This window comes from Seriola dumerili, unplaced genomic scaffold, assembly GCF_002260705.1.
Source record: "Seriola dumerili isolate Sdu_G_001 unplaced genomic scaffold, Sdu_1.0 BDQW01000565.1, whole genome shotgun sequence".
In the NCBI taxonomy this organism is placed as follows: Eukaryota; Metazoa; Chordata; class Actinopteri; order Carangiformes; family Carangidae; genus Seriola; species Seriola dumerili.
Window position 1 is genome coordinate 650,168 of NW_019174820.1, and position 18,643 is coordinate 668,810.

Here is an 18,643-nt window from a genome sequence, read left to right on the forward strand (position 1 = left end):
AGGAGAGGAGGAAAGGAGAGGAGGAGAGGAGGAGAGGAGGAGGAGGAAAGGAGAGGAGGAGAGGAGGAAAGGAGAGGAGGAGAGGAGGAGAGGAGGAGAGGAGGAAAGGAGAGGAGGAAAGGAGAGGAGGAGAGGAGGAGTTTCAGCTGCTGCAGCAGGAAACAAAAAGCAGGTCTGTTTATGTAAAACCTTCTAACAACATGTTTGTGCCACTTTTTCCCGCCTGTGTAAAACGCTGCGCCGCCATCATTTACATTTTCATACATTTCTCCGTCTGGGACAGAAGAGCCAGAGTCCGTGTCAGAGCGCGCAGGAAATTTACACATTGTTATTGGTAACAACGAACAAACTGCTCCAGCGCCGGACACACATCTTCTATGCATTTCCTTTCCCAAAGAAAAATGTAAATTCAGTTTGAAATGGAAAGCAATTTTCACTCAGACATCAACTACAGACGCATCAGCGACTGTTCCTCCCTCCTCTCTCTGATAACCGTGTTTACATGCATGTCTGGACAAAACCAATCTGGTGAAATCACAGAGGGGAGCGGGACCGAAGCTGCACGTTTGAAACAAAACTTAAAGCGTCAGGACTCGAGGTTTTTCTTCTTCGGGCTGTTTAAGCTGCTGCTGCTGTTTCCTAACAACATGTCAGGATCTGGCCCAGCTCGAACACCCAACCGCCGCCACGCTGCCAAAACCTCAGACAAGCCTCCCTCTCTCTCCCTCTGTCTGTGGCTGTGTCTCTCGCTCATCAGAATGGGGTAATGGGACATTTTATTGTGTTATTTCGCCCCTGGGGAGGAAGAGGGGAGGAGGGGAGAAGGGGGGAGTGTTTGGGAGACAAAGCCAACTTTGTGCTTTGTGGTTTTTCTGTTGTTTCTGAAAGTTCGCCAACACTACCCACCACCACAGGCCCTCTCCCTCTCACAGCTCTCCTTTCTCCCTCTGCCACTCCACTCTTTCTCTCTTAATCTGTCCTCCTCTTCCTCTCGCTCTCTCTCTTTTTCCCACTTTTTCAGCAGAGGAGAGACAAAGTCAGGTGGCCGCCTTCAACCCATTAAACTCACAGCTGTCAGATGAAACTGCAGATATTGTGTATTTTATCTTCAAATTATAAACGGATGCAGTGAGAAGATGTTGTGTGAAAATGTGTTAAATACGTTTCATCTTGTATTTTTAAAGGGTCTCATTGATCCCTGAGTCAGAGACGTCACCTGACTTTATTCTGATTCCTTTTAGAGAAATAACAAGTCAAACAAAGCTCGGACAGCTGCGCGACACCAGAGAGGTTTGTGCACGTCTTTAACTCAAGTGTGAGTAGAGCAGAGTCCTTTAGTGTGCAGGACAAGAACACAACCTGAGACCAAACAACTGTGTTCACAAACATCTTGAAAATCTCTGCTCATTTTTATTAACTGGGATTTGTTTCAGTTTCCTGAAAGTGGAAACATCTTCCTGCAAACGTACGAGATGTAAAATTTAAATGGAAAAGGAAAATTAGAGCAAAATGTCAAATAAAAAATGCAGGAAATGAAAAGACAGAGCTTCCTCTCCACTGGGCCGTCACTATTGGTTTGCCAAGTATTTATTTATTTTGGCTGCATGTTGCATTCGTGGGTTATAATACAACCCCAGGTATCACTGTTGTTCACACAAACACTCATTACTAAATATTGAATATGATTGATTATCAATAACATACATCCTAAGCTCTCATTACTCATTAACGCTGGTTTAAAATTGGAACTTAAACTCTAACATCACAAACACACACTCTCGTTTCCTGGCGTCGGGCAATCAGGCAGGTGTTCCCACCCGCCTCCTCTGGGACAGCGAACCAAGCACTCCTGCAGGCGCTGAGAGGCTCTTATCCGGCCCGCGGGTGAGTTTGATTCAGCCTCTCAGGTCGAGAGCCAATCAGGTCGATGAGCGATTCCACTTCTCCGTCTCCTTCTGTCCGTCACAGTCAATCTCCCGTTTCCATCCCTCCGCTGGTCCTTCCTCTTCAGTCCTCTCCTCCTCCTGTTTCTCTCAGTCTTCCTCTCTCTTCATATAGATTTCCATAATCCAGCTGCTACTGAGTCTGATCACATGTATGTTGACATACTCCAGTTTAGAGCTTAATGACTGAAGGTGCTTCCTCCTCTTTAATTCTTACAATTATTAAGTAATTATTAATAACAATTATTATTGATAACTATGCAGATTCATTTTGGAATGATTTTTTCAGCAACAACTTAGCAACCACCTAAAAAACAGTGGCAAACACCTTAGCAACTGCCAAGAGAACCCTAGCAACCACTTCGCAACCACCTAGAAAAGAACTGGCAAACACCTTAGCAACTGCCAAGAGAACCCTAGCAACCACTTAGTAACTCACTAACACAACATCAGATGTTTTGTGGACACAGAACTTGGAGGCAAACGACAAAGTAAAAACCAACATGGGTGCGTTGGTAGGGTGTTGTTGCCACGAGCCTCCAGAGGAGCTTCAGTTCTACTTGTTGTACATTCTGTGGAGGATGAACGCTGCAGGTTTCTTTATGTGGCGTTTGTGTTTCGGTGGTGGGGCGGTGTGAACACGATGCTGCAGAACAGCTGGGTTGAGATGTGGTGACTGTGGAGGCTGCAGCATAAAGTTTCATCTTCATCAAACACCTCATCAAACACTCAGTTACTTTGCTTATTTGTGCGTCTTAATTAGATTAAACAAACTATGACTAAGCTGTGTCTAAATCATATCTGTTGCCACCTCCTGTGTCCGTCTCCTGCTAAAAAACACATCCAAATCTTTCATCTCTCCCTTTTGCCTTTACTCCTCATTTCTTTTTATCCTCCCTCCCTTTGACTCCATATCAGCCCACTCCCCTCACACCCCCACCTGTCATATCATTCCTCTTCCTTTTTTTCTTCCTCACTGTTTTAATCCTCCTCTCAGTCGTCCTCCTCCTCCTCCTGCGCTCTCCCTCACCCTTTCCCAGTCTCTCTGTGGCTCTCTTGTCCAGTCCTCCTCTCCATCATCTCTCCATCATCTTCCTCTCCAGTGCCAGTGCAGTGTACTGATAGTGGAAGCACTTGTGCAGTCGGCTATGAAGTCTGTCCTCCTCCTCGTCTTCCTTCTACCCCCACTTCCCCTCTCTCTCTCTCTCTCCCTCTCTACCTGGAAATTAATTTGGTCTCCTCCAGATGCCTATCGGTGCTGAAATGCCCCCAGAAATAGATCCACAAACAGCAGCTCAGCCAAAACGCCGTCGCCGCCTGACAGCTTTTAGAAGAAATACACACACACACACGCACATACACACACGTGCGCGCACACACACACACACACACACACTGCTGGATGGAGAGGGAGGGGGAAGCAGATGGAGAGATGGATGGAGGCATGGATGGAGGCAGGGAGTAAATGGTGAGAGAATGGGAGGTTGGTAGGAGGAGAAGATGGATGGATAAGGAGTGAAATTAATAGATGGATTACCTACAAATTTGTACACTTTATTGCCTAAACAAACCATCAGTTTTCAGATTGATTCCCTTCCTTCCAGGCAGCCATTGCTTTCTGTTCATTTCTATGAAAATCAGCTCGCAGCGTCTCGAGGCCTGCTGAGGGATAATCCATCACAATAAAACATTTAATCACCCCCCCCCCCCCCCCCCCCATCAAAGTTAAAGCATCAACAGATGATCCAGTTAGAAACAGGAGCTGCTTTGAAGACTCTACTTTGTGGTGCATTCAAGGACACATCTGGGATTTGATAAGTTATTTGATGAAATTATCCTCTAAAGAAACCCAACAGAGTTTGTTGTTTTCTTGATGTTGCTAATGCGTCGACTTTAGATCAGTGTTTTCATCCCGTCTTCTTCTCACAGTCAGGACTAATCTCCTTTAACCGTGAACACTATCCTCTCCTCATCTTAACCAGGTGGTTTGTTACCTGAACAAAACCAAACCTTAACTACTTGGAAGATCAGAAAAAGCTCACATGGGCAGCAACAAGCTCCGTTATCAGTTATTTGTAATTTGCTCTGATAATTTGTGGATGTGTCACACACGTACGTGCATGTAAAAACAATCATGAGTGTTTTTATCCTGAGTCTGTTTTATTGATTAATCAGAGTCATTCCGTTATTTTACGCTTGTGAATTTAACATGAAGAAAATAAAGTGCTGTGGGAATGAGAAGAGTCTTAAGACCCGGAAATGTGTTTTATTTAGCTCCTCCAGTTCCCTTATCCCCAAATCTATGTTTCACCTTTTATTCTACGACATAAAATCCATCAGTAAATACTCCAGACCTGATTCTTAAAGCTTTTATGTCTCTGTTGCTAACGAGTGTCGAAATGAGACAGTTTGTCGGGGACGTTAAAAGTCGTCACGTTGAACATGAAAACAGATCTCTCACCAGTCCACCTTTAAAGCCTGGTTAACTCATCAGTCCACCTTTAAAGCCTGGTTAACTCTCCAGTCCACCTTTAAAGCCTGGTTAACTCACCAGTCCACCTTTACAGCCTGGTTAACTCACCAGTCCACCTTTACAGCCTGGTTAACTCATCAGTTCACCTTTAAAGCCTCGTTGTGTTTATATAGTGGTGACGCTGAAGTCATGTGACCGTGGTTACATGACGGTCACATGACTTTGCGGTTACAAGAGTATCCTGCTGAACTGAACCTCAATATTGTTTATTTTCTCTAATAATCCCAAACACATTGGAGACATCCCATTGGCCGTTTGTGGAGGTAACCAGGGTGATGCTAACGCCACCCTGCGTCTCTCTGTTAGCTTTAGCTCCACGCCCCATGTATACATGACATGCTGTATGTTGCATTTCCTTTCCCTGTGTAAGCGTTTGCAGTTGTGGGTTCAGGGCTGAAGGAGGCGAGGAGGAGCCGAGGAGCAAACCTCCAACAACCACCAGCCTCTGGGCAGCAGCCGGCTTCTGTTTGTAATTCACAGACTAAAACACTCCGGTTTTTTTCCGGATGCTCGACTCAGACAATCTGCTTTCTGCCCCGAAACAGACACAAGCAGGTAGTTTGATGATAAGCTGATAAAATCCATCAGTCGGGGGCCTGAACCGAGATCTGAACCAGGATCCCTGGCAGGCAAACCTGGTTCAGTTTTGTGATAAACACAGAACTGTGATGGGTTTTTTTTGGGTCATTTTGTGTCCATCCAGAAACCTCGGGGGGGATTTCAAATTAAAACATTAAAACTTTTCACTCGACTCAAGTGCCCGACCTCTGAATCACCAGAACAGAGATGTGGTGTGAAAGGCTGAGGAGGCACACACTCATCAGAAATACAGCAGCAGATTGAAATCTCCATCACTATCATTACAAACACACTGTTATTACATTTTTCTTTCAGGTTGTCAAACTACAAGAAGATCCCGTCTGTTGTGGGAGCAGTTTATGAATAAGTCCGACATGAGTCTGGTCTTCCTCAGGAGTCAGAGAGAGACAGCGCTCGGCTTTCATTGTCTGCACAAGCTGTAAAAATCACTGGATTTCCTCAGAGAAATTTTCAGACAGTTTCCCCCTCAGCGGGTGAGCGGAGAGGCCGAGGTGATATCAGATAATAAGTCTCACTCTCAGCAGCGTGAATTCAACTTCCTCCCGTCGGGTCGGAGCTTCCTGCCTCCGCGGTTCAGGACAAATTAAAGGATAAAAACCTCTCGGCAGCAGAATCGGTGAAAGTGAAAAGCTGGACGGCAGTGGAGTGTAATTTCAGCTCCATACATTTGACCTCTGACCCCCCGCCTGCTCCCCGCTCTTTAACAGCACACGTATGCAAATAGCCGGCTGTTAATCTGCTGCTCAGCACTGACCTGATGCCTCTGACTGCAGTCATAGTCGTGCTGTGTCGCTCACTCTGGATTCCAGCTTCAGCTGAATGTTCCAAACGTGAACAACTGAAAACACAGCTCTGCTTTTCAGATGATGCTCGTTTCTCATTCAAAGTCAGTTCAGGTCCCAGTCTGACCGGCGGGAAACCGCCCAGTGTCGTGACGGTAACAGAGACACAAAACCTGGGTCTAAGTTATCGCTTGTTTTTGGGCTGAACAATTAATCAAGATGTCAATGTGGACGAGTGTAAAATCCAAATCACAGCCGCTGCAGTTTTCTTTGATGAAGGTAAAATGCGTCACACCGCTGAGTTAGCATTAGCATGTTCTCCAGACGTAAAGGAACGTGATTGTTTGGTGCGAGACCAACAGAAATCACATCATTTTTATATCTTTCTTCAGTAAAAATGAAAATGCAGAAACGATTCCAACTGAAATCACAATCACGTGTTTTTTGTTTTCGTCATCGTGCAGCTCTGGTTTGTTTCCTACTCGCTCCCCGTGTGAAGGTGGATTGTTTCTGACCATGTGAATGTGTTTATAATATCACTTCCTATCGTTAGGGCACGAGTAGATCAGACTGTGATTACATTTGATTCATTTTCCAACAGAACTGATTGGTCAGTAGGAGTAGGCGGGGCTTTTATAGGTGTCGATCTGTTATCTCGGACACCTGCTCTGGAGCGTGGTGATGTTTCTCTGAAGTCGAACAAACCGACCAACGAATGAAGCTCCTCGTGGTCATGTGATCCGTCTCCGACTCATCGTCCTGGTCTAAATGCATCGCGTCGTGTTTGAAGACAGAACAAGTGGCAACACATCACGGCACTGAGAGAAGGAATTACACCACACTCCCTTTTCATCACTGCACCACTGAGACACACTACATCACCGCCGTTACAGCCATCACAACACCACAGAAGAAGAGAAATAAATTCAATTGTAAATTTCAACTATATGTCGGATGCTGAGTGAACACGTAACAGAGAGTAGGAGAGAGCGCCGGCTTCGTAGGAATGCGACTGTCGTCTCTAAATGAACGAGTGAATAACTGAAGAGTTGATGTAAATGAGCCTCCACAGTAAAGGAAGGACGGACTGAGAGAGAAAACACCGAGTCCAGCTCAAACAACAGGTGGATGAATAAAGTCAAAGATGCTCATTACAAGAAAAACTACATAAAGTTTAGTCCTGATTCTGCCCAGCAGACAGAACACAGTACAACACAGTACAACACAATGGAGTCCTGGTCGGATGTAAACACTTCAGCCTCAGTTTGAATAGAACAGAATGAATCACGTGTGATCTCTCATCACCTCTAAACCAACAGGGGAAACACACGTGGAGTCCTGTTCACAAGACACACAACATAGAACAGAACAGAACAGAATAGAATCACTGTTGCATGTGTTTGCTTGTCATCTCTAAATCAACAAGTGTAAAGGAAGCAGACGCTTCACATGCATGAGAACATTAATCCACCATATGTCCTATAGAATAGAATAAAACAAGTACAAAAATATAAAGTCATGACTGTGACATGTGTCTCCATCCCTGATGAAGATAAGATAGAATAGAATCAATCAATAACTCAATCAACAGGTGAGGGCTGTATCAGTGTCGGACATGTAGGCGCAGTGTCCTGCTCTGTGATGTGCAGAGAAACAACAGGTGTAAATGTAAACACACCTTCAGTGTTTCCATCAAATCAGGCAAGAGAAGAGAATAAAATACAATAGAATACAATAGAATAGAGTAGATGAACTCTGTGAGATAAAACATGATGCATGTGAATCCACTGGTGGAGCAGGAAACATGTTTACAAACAGAAACACAGTTCTTCATATTTCCACCTTAATTCCACCTTAACAATCAGAGCCTGTGAACCAGCTCTGAGGTCATGTCCGGGTCTGCTCAGTCTGACCTGCACAGGTAAATCCCTGCGTATCCCTCCACATTAGAATGTCCTGTTAATTCCTCTAAGACTGACACACACACACACACACACACACACACACACACACACACACACACACACACACACACACACACACACACACACACACACAGTCATCGATGGATGCACATGTTTTCCTCGACGCTCACACACCTTGCTTTGCTTTGCTTTGGAGCGTCAACATACTGCATGGCTTCCTAACCTGCTCGCGCACCCGTGCACGTGAAGGTGCACTCACACACACAGGAAAGGCGAGACAACACCAGGTAAAGACACAGCTTCGTTTCCCTGAACAGTTAGCCAAGCGACCTGTTACCCAGCCACGAGCCTCTCTGTCTGACACACACATACACACACACACACACACAGGCGCGCACGCACTCACGCGGGCACGCACGCCTCGACTCTCCTCTGGAAAGGGTAACAGCGTTGCTCCTGACACCTCCAGGCTCAGACTAAAACCCGCTAAGCGGCGCGGAGCCGGTGAAGCCGCCGGGCTGCCGCTCCGCTCCGAGCCGCCGGTGAGCGGCTGTAAACATGCAGTGGAGGAGGAGTGTGTGCGGGAACACAAATCCAAGCCCCGTTACCGTTCTCTCCGTGTCGGGTCCTGCTGGATGCTCGGCTTGGTGGGCGCCATCTTCCTGCAACAATTATTTGATTTCTTACTTTCTCTTCTCCTCCGCTCTCGGCTCCTCGGCTTTATTTGGACGCGGAGCCGCGGCGGTGCGCTGCGCCCTGACAGCAATGCGTCATGGTCGGTGTGTTAAGACAAAGCCATGTCCGTGTGTGTGAACGTGTGAGTGTGTGTTATGTGTGTTTGAGCGTGCGTGCGTGCGTGCGTGCTGTGCTGTGCTGTGCGTGCGTCTCCTGCTCGTCTCTCTCCTCCGCCGCCGCCGCCGCTGCCGCTCAGGAGCGTGGAAACAACGGGCGGTGGAGAAGGCAGGGACCGGGCTGCAGCAGCAGCAGCAGACGAGGCATGCCGAGCGGAGTGAGGGGGAACCCGGGGTGGATGCCTCTCAGATCCCGCTGTCTCTCCCCTCTCTTCCTCTCTGTCTCTCTGCACACATGCACAGCTTCGGTTTTGGCACTACAGAGGAATTTCCTGCATGCGCTCCGGAGGAAAAAAAAAACCAAACAGGCGCGTCAGATCTTTACATTCCCTCCGCCGCTGCAGCGTCTATATCCGCGTTACGATCCCCGCGGCGGAGCGTCGCTCAGCGGTCAAAGTCTCTGTGGTTTTTCGGAGCATTTTTCCTTCCTCCGGCTGCTGACAGGGAAAAAAAGACACCACACATCTCCGGTATTTTCTCCAGCCCCGGCGCAACAACGCCACTCAGTTGCAGTTGGAATCAGTTTGTGTGTGTGTGTGTGTGTGTGTGTGTGTGTGTGTGTGTGTGTGTGTGTGTGTGTGTGTGTGTGTGTGTGTTTTATTCTTTATTTAATTCCCCCTCTCTTCCTGTATTACAGGTTGCACCGCGCGGTTATTATCCAATTTTTAACCACCAACAGAAACACCCAACGTGCGCAGGGGGTGATGGGGGATTTATTTGGATGGTTGCCCTGTAAATCAGATCTATGCACCTACACACACACACGCGCACACACGTGCACGCACACACACACACACACACACACACCCCTCCCCTCCACCCTTCAGTGTCATAATAAACACATCACAGCAAATGTCTCACTTCAAATTCCTAAATCAGCAGCCGCCAACTTTCCTGTAGTTTCCCGCCTCTGTCACGTCCTGGTGTTTGCATGTGCAGGAGATGAGCAGAACTCCTCCTGTCGTCTCCACACATCAAGTCATCCTGATCATTGTGAGATTTCAGACCGATGAAATGTCCTCCAGACTCTGATGTCTGTGACGGCTCATTATCCTCCAACTGAAACTACCTCCTGCTTTTTCTTTCCATCTTTTTCTTCCCTTCAACATTTATTTAAATTCCTCCTTTTTTTTCTCCAAATGTATAATTCATTGTAACCTAATCGCTGTGCCGTGTGATTAACCCCCAGGCTGCAGCCCTGGAAGCTGAAAAGCCTCCCTCTCTATACCAATGACCTGTCAAGGTCAAAGGCATGCTGGGTATTCTCCACACAAACAGGGGGTTACAGGCGGTGCTGCGGTGGAAAATAAAGACTGGGGAGGGGAACCTTGACCTCCAGCTGACGATCGTCATGAGCTAAGCGCCCGCCGATCGACACACGTGCACTCTTGCGCTCAGGAGCAGGCGTGGACGCCGGTGTGACGGCAGGTGCGGAGGAACACACTCCTTTCACTCTGAGTCTCAGGAAGCTGAGGCTGGTTTGTGACGCGTCCCGTCATCAGCAGTTCATCATCCCTGCATAAGGACACAGACGAGGCAGAGACCGCGGCAGCACCAGAGTCCAGGAGCCGAAAGGTCACAGGTTTGACCCCCAGCAGCAGCAGCAGCCGCCCTCAGCTGCACTGACGTCATGGAGACGCTCAGAGTTTTGTGGGATAAAAACAAATGAACTTTAAAGGTGTTTTGGTTTTTTATTCGTGTTTTTCTGTGTCTGATTCATGGCGTCACCTGGTCCGGTGTCGCCGCTCGCCGCTCCTTCTCTCTCCATCTCAGCTCTGCTTACCGAGAGCAGTGAAACGGAGGCGACGTGGATAATGGAGCGTAATGTATAAACATATTAGCTCCCAGCTGTTTGCTGGGGGAGACATTATGTATAGAGAGAGAGAGGGGAGAGGGGCAGCGAGACGCCGGGGCGGTGAAGACGCTCCGTCTGAGGACGAGGAGAATTTTTCTTTTTTTAAAAAGCGTCCTGTCTGGATGAAAGAAGCCTCTGCAGCTGGAGGAGACTGTTTGGGACTGTGTTTCAAACCAGCTATTCCCAAACTTGTGGTCTGGGGCCCTCAAAAGGGTCGTGGAGGAGTCCTGACGGGTCCCCAGCTGCCGGATGACGACATAGTTAAATTCCAGCAGGTTTTATGTCAGGAGAAATGAGCCGAGAACGTGTCAAACCACGACTCTAATCCTCGCCCCACACATATGGACACAAACATACAGTCCACTACCCGAAATCCTCCCTTATGGGGGTCTGGGGTGTGTGTGCCCAGAAGCCCTGCTTTAAATAACAATGCGGCCCTTCTTCTCCTCGTATTTGTTGCTTTAGAGCTGAGACGCTCTCTGTGCACCCGAGAGGCCCCAGCTGTGATTTACGTCGTGTTTGCTCCCCGTAGCTTTTAGACTTCACACACACACACACACACACACACACACACACACACACACACACACACACACACAGCTACACTCCATAATATGGAGAGTTTTTTGGGGTAATAAGAAAAGAGTGTGTGTGTGTGTTAGGGGTGTATTTTGCCCCCCCCCACGGCTCCAGATGATTAGAAAAAACAACACACTGAGCGGCTGGACGGAGGCAATCATTTAGATTCAGAGAGGAAATAACAGGGGGATAGATGGAGGGAATCGTCACCAGAAAACAGGTTGGACTGAAGGAGCGGCGGCTTCACGGTCAGCTGGAAAACACTCAACACATTTCTCTTTTTGAAATAATCCATCCCTCTATTTCCCATAAATTACCTCCTTTGTTCCCACTGAATTAGCAGAACCTGGTTCGGGGTTTTTCCACTGAATTACCTGGACTTCACTCTTAAATAGTTGAACCTCCGTCCTCTTTTTCCACCAAACCACGCAACCTGATTCCTCTACTTATCCTCCGCCGCCTCATCCCTCCGTCTTTGCTTCATATCCCTCTTTTCCCAAACAAGTGTGTGTGTAAAACTTGCTTTCAAACACTAAATAAAATAAACTGTGGATATTGAATTTAATTGTCAAAGTCCCCAGATTCTCCTTTTCCTTCTTTTACTCTTCAGGTTCAATAGAAAAAATTTGAAAAAGCAAAAGGAAAATAACTGAGGAAAAAGGCCACATTTTTCCTGACATTTATCCCAACACGGACCCTCGCCGCTAAAACACCTCCGTCCAGTTTGACTCATGGAGCTGCATTCAGGGGTTGTGGACGACTTTTACAGCTTTGATGTAAAATACCAACTGATAGCTGGAAAGTCTGAGGGTCATTTCATGGTCTCTCTTTAAAATATATGAAAGCAAATAAAAGTGTCCACTGAGTTAGAGATGCCCAACTGTTCCTGAACAGAAAAATGTCCCATAAAGAAAGTGGTGTGGTAACCGTGTAACAATACATATAAAATATAATAATACAAATATCAGGGACAGGTCTATTATAGAAGGAGACAGAGATTTCACTGCAAACTGACTTTAAGCTGCAGAAACACACCACAGGATAATGGAGGTAATTTCTTCTTCAGGTGTGGATCTGTCACTTTTCTTCATTTTACATTAATCTCTTTTTCCCTGCATCACTCTGCAGCTACAGGTCGTTTTTCTGCAGCTCCCCACGTACCTTTGCTGGTAGGCGGTGATTCCCTGCACGCTCTGCGGGGTCCCGTTCGTGGCTCCGGGGACCGGCACCGGCACCCGACCCACCGGGGGTCCGGTCACCATCCCGCCGCCTCCGCCGCCTCCTCCTCCGCCACCAGCCCCGGCTCCTCCGGCCGCCGAGGCTGTCACCTGGACGCTGAAATCCGGGAAGATCCTGATCATCGTCCCGGCCGTCTCCGCTGCGCTCCCGCGTCTATTTTAACAACCTCCTCCGCTTCTTCCTCCCAACGCACACCAGTCACCGACTTACTGGGAGCACTGGTTTATCAGCAGATGACAAACAGCAGTCTTCTTTTTGTTGTTTTTCTTCTTCTTCTTCTCTTCTTTAACCTTCGGATGTAACTCTCAGGCAAATCCGGATCATGGTCCCGGTGCGCAAAACAAACAGTCACCAATCAATGGATCAATAGAGGAACAGGATTATTGAGAGTGTGTCGCACGAGCAGAAAAGATCATGAACCTTCTCTCCTCTTCTTGCTCCTTCTCTTCCTCTCGGCTCTATCCTTCAGAGATAACCCCTGAGCAGCTCCGGATCATGGTCCCGGTGTCTCCGGTGCGCTCGGTCTCCTTCTTCTCTTTCGTCCCACTCAACAATCAATGGGATCAATGGATCAGTGGCTCTAATAGGTGATTATTTCACCAGTTAAAGACGGATGAACAGCCGTGTCTGTATCGCTGTCTCCCGGTGCGGGAGCTCCGGAGTCCCCTCTCTCACGCGGGCACCGCCGCCGGCTCTCCTTCCGAGAAAGGCATCCCGTCCCCGGCTCTCCTCCGCCTGGTGTCTGCCGGTGGGTGGGTGGATGATGGGTGGGTGTCTGTGGGAACAGCGGACCTGGAGGAGAGCAGTCAGTCAGTCAGTCGGTCAGTCAGTGAGCGCGCGGCTCTCATCTTCAGCACGAGCTCGGCAATGACATTGGTGTGATACAGTGATACAGCAGCGGCAAAGTGTGTGTCGGTATGTCGGCGAGCGCCTGCGTGTGTGTGCGCGTCTGTGCGTGTGCTGTCCTCTGTGCTCCACACACACACAGGAGGGAGAGGGAGAGAGAGAGAGAGAGGGAGAGAGAGAGAGGGAGGGAGGGAGGGAGAGAGAGAGGGAGAGAGAGAGATAGACTGATAGCGCTGTTTGTTCAGCGGGAGGACATTTCCTCTGGTTCGTTGTGCGGAGGAACGCAGCAGCTGCGAACTGGACTTTGATTTTAAAGGCAGCAGATAATAAAGAGACAGTTTCTATTCCAGCTGACGTGTTTCTGCGCCGCGTCGTCCAACTCCTCAGACTGACCCCAAACCTTCAATAAACGGCCCCAAAACTTTCCCCGGTGCGCGGCGCGAGACCAACCGGGGAAAGTCGGAGTTTAAACCGAACAAACCTTCAGAGTTTGGAGAGCAGAGGAGTCAGAAACTTTCATCTGAGACGCAACAGATCCACCTTAAATGTTTTTATGTTGATAAGAAGATGATTTATCAGATGTATTTCTAATATTCCCGGGGTGTGTCTGTGGTCGGTTACTTTACCGGGGGGGGGGGGGGCAAAATAAGACGCATGGAGCCAGAAAGGTGAACAGAGAAAAGAGGAGTGTGTGAATGAGTGTGTGTGTTTTCATCACCGTCCCCGCTCAGCATCTGATCTGAGAGCAGCTGAAGCCGCTCCGCTCTCCGCTCTCCGCTCCTCCGCGCACTGGAGCTCCGTGTGTGATCAGACTCCAGAATAAAGTCATATTAACTCTCTCTCTCTCTCTCATGCTGTCTCCTCCCCTTTCTCTCACTCACTCAAACTCTCCACCCCTCCCTCCCTCTCTCTCTGTTTTTGTCTATAATGCACGCTCACACTGTGTGCCCCCCTCCTCCCCCTCCCCTATTGTCTCCCTCCTCCTCCTCCTCCCCCCTCCTCTCCTCCTCTCTCCTCCTCAAACTTGGTGCCATACTTAAACAGTTTCTCACCAGATCAATGAAACTAATTCAATTATTATTATAATAATATTATTATCTTAATTGTTTCTCTGACTTTGTGGAAATACTCTGACAAATAATCTTCACTTATGATTCACTTGCTCGCTTTTTTCCAGAGCTTTTGACCACATCTCTCCGTCTTCCTCAGTACCCATTTTAAAATAATATCTAAATTAGATTTGAGGTGGATCCATGTGTTTTCAGTTCGTTTTCAGCTATAATGATGTAATTTACTTTAACTTGATGGATAATGACACTTCAGATATTGTTAATCTTGTTATTATTAAAGGTAAATATCACATATATATATATATATATATATATATATATGTATGTATGTTTATATGTATATTATTGGCAGTACTCCCTCTTATAATTATTTATAACTTTGCCAATTATTTCAAGTGAAGTTCATGGAGAAAATGAATATAAAGGCAAAAGAAATGTCTAAGTCTATTTCTGGATCCTTGTTTTTTTAATATTTATTTCTGCTTTTCATCTCCTGACCTTGTTTTTATTTATTTTGTTTTAATTTCTCTTTCTCTAAATCTTCAGGTTCATTCTTTGTGCTTTAGCCCATTGTTATCTTCCACCATCGTTTACTGAATGTTATTCCTTCCTGTAAATTCATTCTCTAACTTGCATTGGACATTGATTTTGTGAATAAAAGAAAAAAGGTGTGTGTGTATTGCAGACAGTCCCACCTTACTTCCTGTTCCTGTCTGGACGTGTCCTTTCAGCACAATCAGGAAACGTGAGGAGGAAGTGAGGGGAAGAAACCACAAGGTTTGGATGAATCTGGACCAATCAGATGCCTCCTGATAATGATGATGGAAAAGAATATAAACATTTAAAGTGACTTAAACTTTTGCACAGCGCTTCCTGTCCAGATTATTTTCATATTAGTAACTTGATGACAGAAATGTAAACAACACCAATCGTTTGCTAGTTGCTGATAGTTAGCCTCTAGGTTCCCTGCTAGCCAGTAGCAGAGTAAACTACACTGTAAAAAAAAATAATCCAAATTTTACGTAAAATAACTCTTAAGTTTTCTAACAGTAATTTTATGTTTTTTAAAATTGTGAACAAAAGTCTGTAAAATGACAGAAATGATATGAATTAAAAGCCAAACTTGTATTTTAAGCATTATGCCAATAATAATGAGTTACATTTATTTCCCATTTTTGTAAAGACAAATTACTGTATAATTTATACTGTATTTTTTCAGCTTTCTTAAATTACATACAAATCTGTGTAAAATGACAGTAATTATCTGTAATTAAAAATGTAGCTTGTTATTTTAAAGGTTAATGTCCATACGAACAATTTAAAGATCTTCTCTGTAATTTCAGGGTGAATCTTATTAGTTTTATATTTATGTGACTTCTACATTCAAACTTTGTGATTCTGGATGAAATGTAACAAACTTTCTTTCATCACATCAAACATTCAAAATTCAAACAAACAAGTTTGAAGTACTGGAGTGTATCCCAGCATGCACTGGGAGGAAAGCAGGACAATGGTTTATCACACAACAGTCAAGCTGTCAGACTGTTGCTCTGTCCTCACTGAGCTATGAAGTATTATTTTACATCTCTACTATAATTTATACTTGTTACTAAATAAGATTTATCCACCTCTTTATGATGCAGACTTGTCTTGTGACAGTGAAGTTCACCTGCAGCTTCATTCACAACTGTATTCTAGTTTTAATTTGTCAGTTACAGTTGATTGTAAATTGTTGAAATTAATGCAGTTTTAATGTAAAATAAAGTTTCTTATGAAGCTTTGCTTTGTTGATGGTTTTTATGGAGCGTGTCTGGTATGAATTTGAACAGTAGCAGCAGCACAGTATAGAAATCACAACACACTGAGGTTTTTCCTGAATCTGTAATTAATCAAAGACTTTCTATGTTGCTTTAATCAACAACAAACATGATAGAAATGTTTAAATGTGTCCGTCCTTCAACAGTGACAACACAGGATCTAGAGACAGATACTAGAGTTTGTGCTTTTCTAATTTGTCTTATGAACTTACCAATTTAAATAACAATGAAAACACTGATTCACCAAAGTGACTGTTAGATTCATCATGAGGCAGATGGTAAATATGAAGAAACATTCAGTACAATTTAATCACAGGTTTATTTATTAAACACCTTTTCAATGACAACGATGAAGTTGTGAATAAAACTAATGAACATGAGCTGTACTACACTGACAACTGCTTCACAATCTGAACTGTCAGTGTTCAGTTCACACTAAAGAGTGTGTGAGGTGAACACATCCGTCTCTGAGGTCACAGCATCACATCTATGAAGAGTCTGGTTTTGCTCCAGGTTGCAGTTCTGGTGGGTCAGTTCCATCTGTTTCCTACTGAACACCGTTTGATGTTAAACTGGTCGATACTTTCAGCTGTGAAGGTGGTGACTGTGCTAGAGCTGAACACATTCTGCTCTTCACATGTTGTTACTGTCATCCATCAACAACAGTAGAAATGAAGTAAAAGGCAAGAAAGTGAATCTGTGAACACTGAGGACAGAGAATAATAAACAACTAGAAAACTCCTGGAGAACTTTTGAATGTTGCTGCTGCTTAGTGCGTTCAGGAATTTTCAAGTTTCATTCATGTCGTAGAGACTCGTCCTGACACTGACCTCAGTCACTGCAGCTGTCCCTCAGAAAGCCTTTTGAAGCTGTGACGACTGAACACAATAACCTCACACTGATGGTTTCAACACAAATGTGTCCCCACAACCACAGCAAGACATGTATACACACACGTACATGTATACACACACGTACATGCCCTAACAGAAGTTGATCTGCTATAAAGCTATACCACTACATCCCCATATAGACGATCACTTCTAAGATCAAACTTTTATGACCTATGACCTCTTACCTTTTTGAGACTCTTATTTTGAAATTTTGTACAACAGAGCCAATAATTCCCTCTTACCATGTTGAGACTTTTATTTTGAAGGTAATCCAAATCGTAGAGAGGTGTGTTTGTGTTTCTGTCTATATATATATATATGTGTGTGTGTGTGTGTGTGTGTCTGTGTGTGTGTGTGTGTGTGTGTTGAAGTATGATGCAGCAGTAGAGCTTCAAAGAGGGCTGGGTTTGGTCAGTTTGAAGACATCTCCCCATTCATTCTCTATGGGAATTTTTTCACTTTTTAGCGGCATTTACATCGCCATGGTTACTCAAACCGCTAAGAAAGGGTCACAGCACACCATTCCTGATCAAGTTGCACGTACCGATAGATGGTTTCTCAACCGATGCCCATCCATCCACTGCACCACAGCACATGATGTGAGCTGCAAGAATAAAAGAAAGCACACATTACACATGAATCCTCACATACAGTAACAGCATTGTGTCCAATGGAAACTATTTACAACATTTTTACCAGGGAAACAGTCAGTGTCCAGTCTTTGCACTGCGCCGTCCTGAATGCAGTTTAAGAATATACAGTAATTAAAAGAAAAGAAAAAAGAACAGTTCAGTTACCGTCTTTGTCATCTTTGAATATATAAACTTCTTCAGCCGTAGCTGCTGTCCACGACCTCCTCAGCAGCAAACAGACACACGGTCCGAGAGCAGCTGCTGAACATAGTGGAGCATTAAGAAGCTAAAGACACAGATTTCCCTCAGGAGCTGGTGGAGACCAAACACAGAGCTAAAAGAGAGGGAACACTGACTGAGATCACCATGAGACATCAGCTGACACAAACACCACTCCAACTGCAACAAATCAAATATAATAATTATAAATAATGTCAATTAAACATTAGAAATGAAGATAGAAAACGTTGTCCTGTCTTCTCTTCATCTCTTCCCTCCACTCCTCCACAGTCTGTCCACCAACAGTCACAGTGTGACACACCTGCAATGTGAGTGAGGTCAGTGTCAATCCTTCTGGGTTGGACACACTTGCTGCAGATGTATGACGTTGGCAGCCGCAGGGGTTTTTCTCCAGGCAGCGGCCCCTGCTCTGCCACAGCAGCTTCAGGTCACCTTCTTCTTCCTGTAGGCTCTGGTCCTGGGTACAGGTAGTCCAGGCAGAGGAGGTGGATGAGGAGGGGAGTGGTGCCGGAGCGAGGGGAGGACCAACATCACTGGATGAGGGGCCATGCTGTTCATCATCTGGAGGAGGAGGAGGAGGAGTCCAAGAAGTCCAAGAAGACAGCTGAAAGATAATCAGAGAGCAGTGTGTGTTAATATAGATCTGATATTCATTAGAGGAAACAGTGATATCTGAAGTGACTCTCACCTCTGGAGACTCTCCTTCCCAGGACAGGAGGTGTTCTTCCCCGTCGCTGCCTTGAACTGTCACCTGGGCTGCCTCTCCTGGTAGAAGAGAAGCGGTGATTGAGCCTAGACCAGAGCAGGAGAGAGGCGAGCTTCTCCCGATGTACGACAG

At 45.7% G+C, this 18,643-nt stretch overlaps 1 protein-coding gene across 1 annotated transcript in view; it reads right to left on the bottom strand.

The window, feature by feature from the left end:
* npas3 (neuronal PAS domain protein 3) overlaps nt 1-12,429 on the bottom strand; it is a 300,964-nt gene extending 288,535 nt beyond the window's left edge. The window contains exon 1 of the mRNA XM_022764686.1: nt 12,230-12,429. Within this exon, the coding sequence (XP_022620407.1) occupies nt 12,230-12,429 (200 nt within the window). The remainder of the gene's footprint in view (nt 1-12,229) is intronic.
* Nucleotides 12,430-18,643: the final 6,214 nt, after the last annotated feature.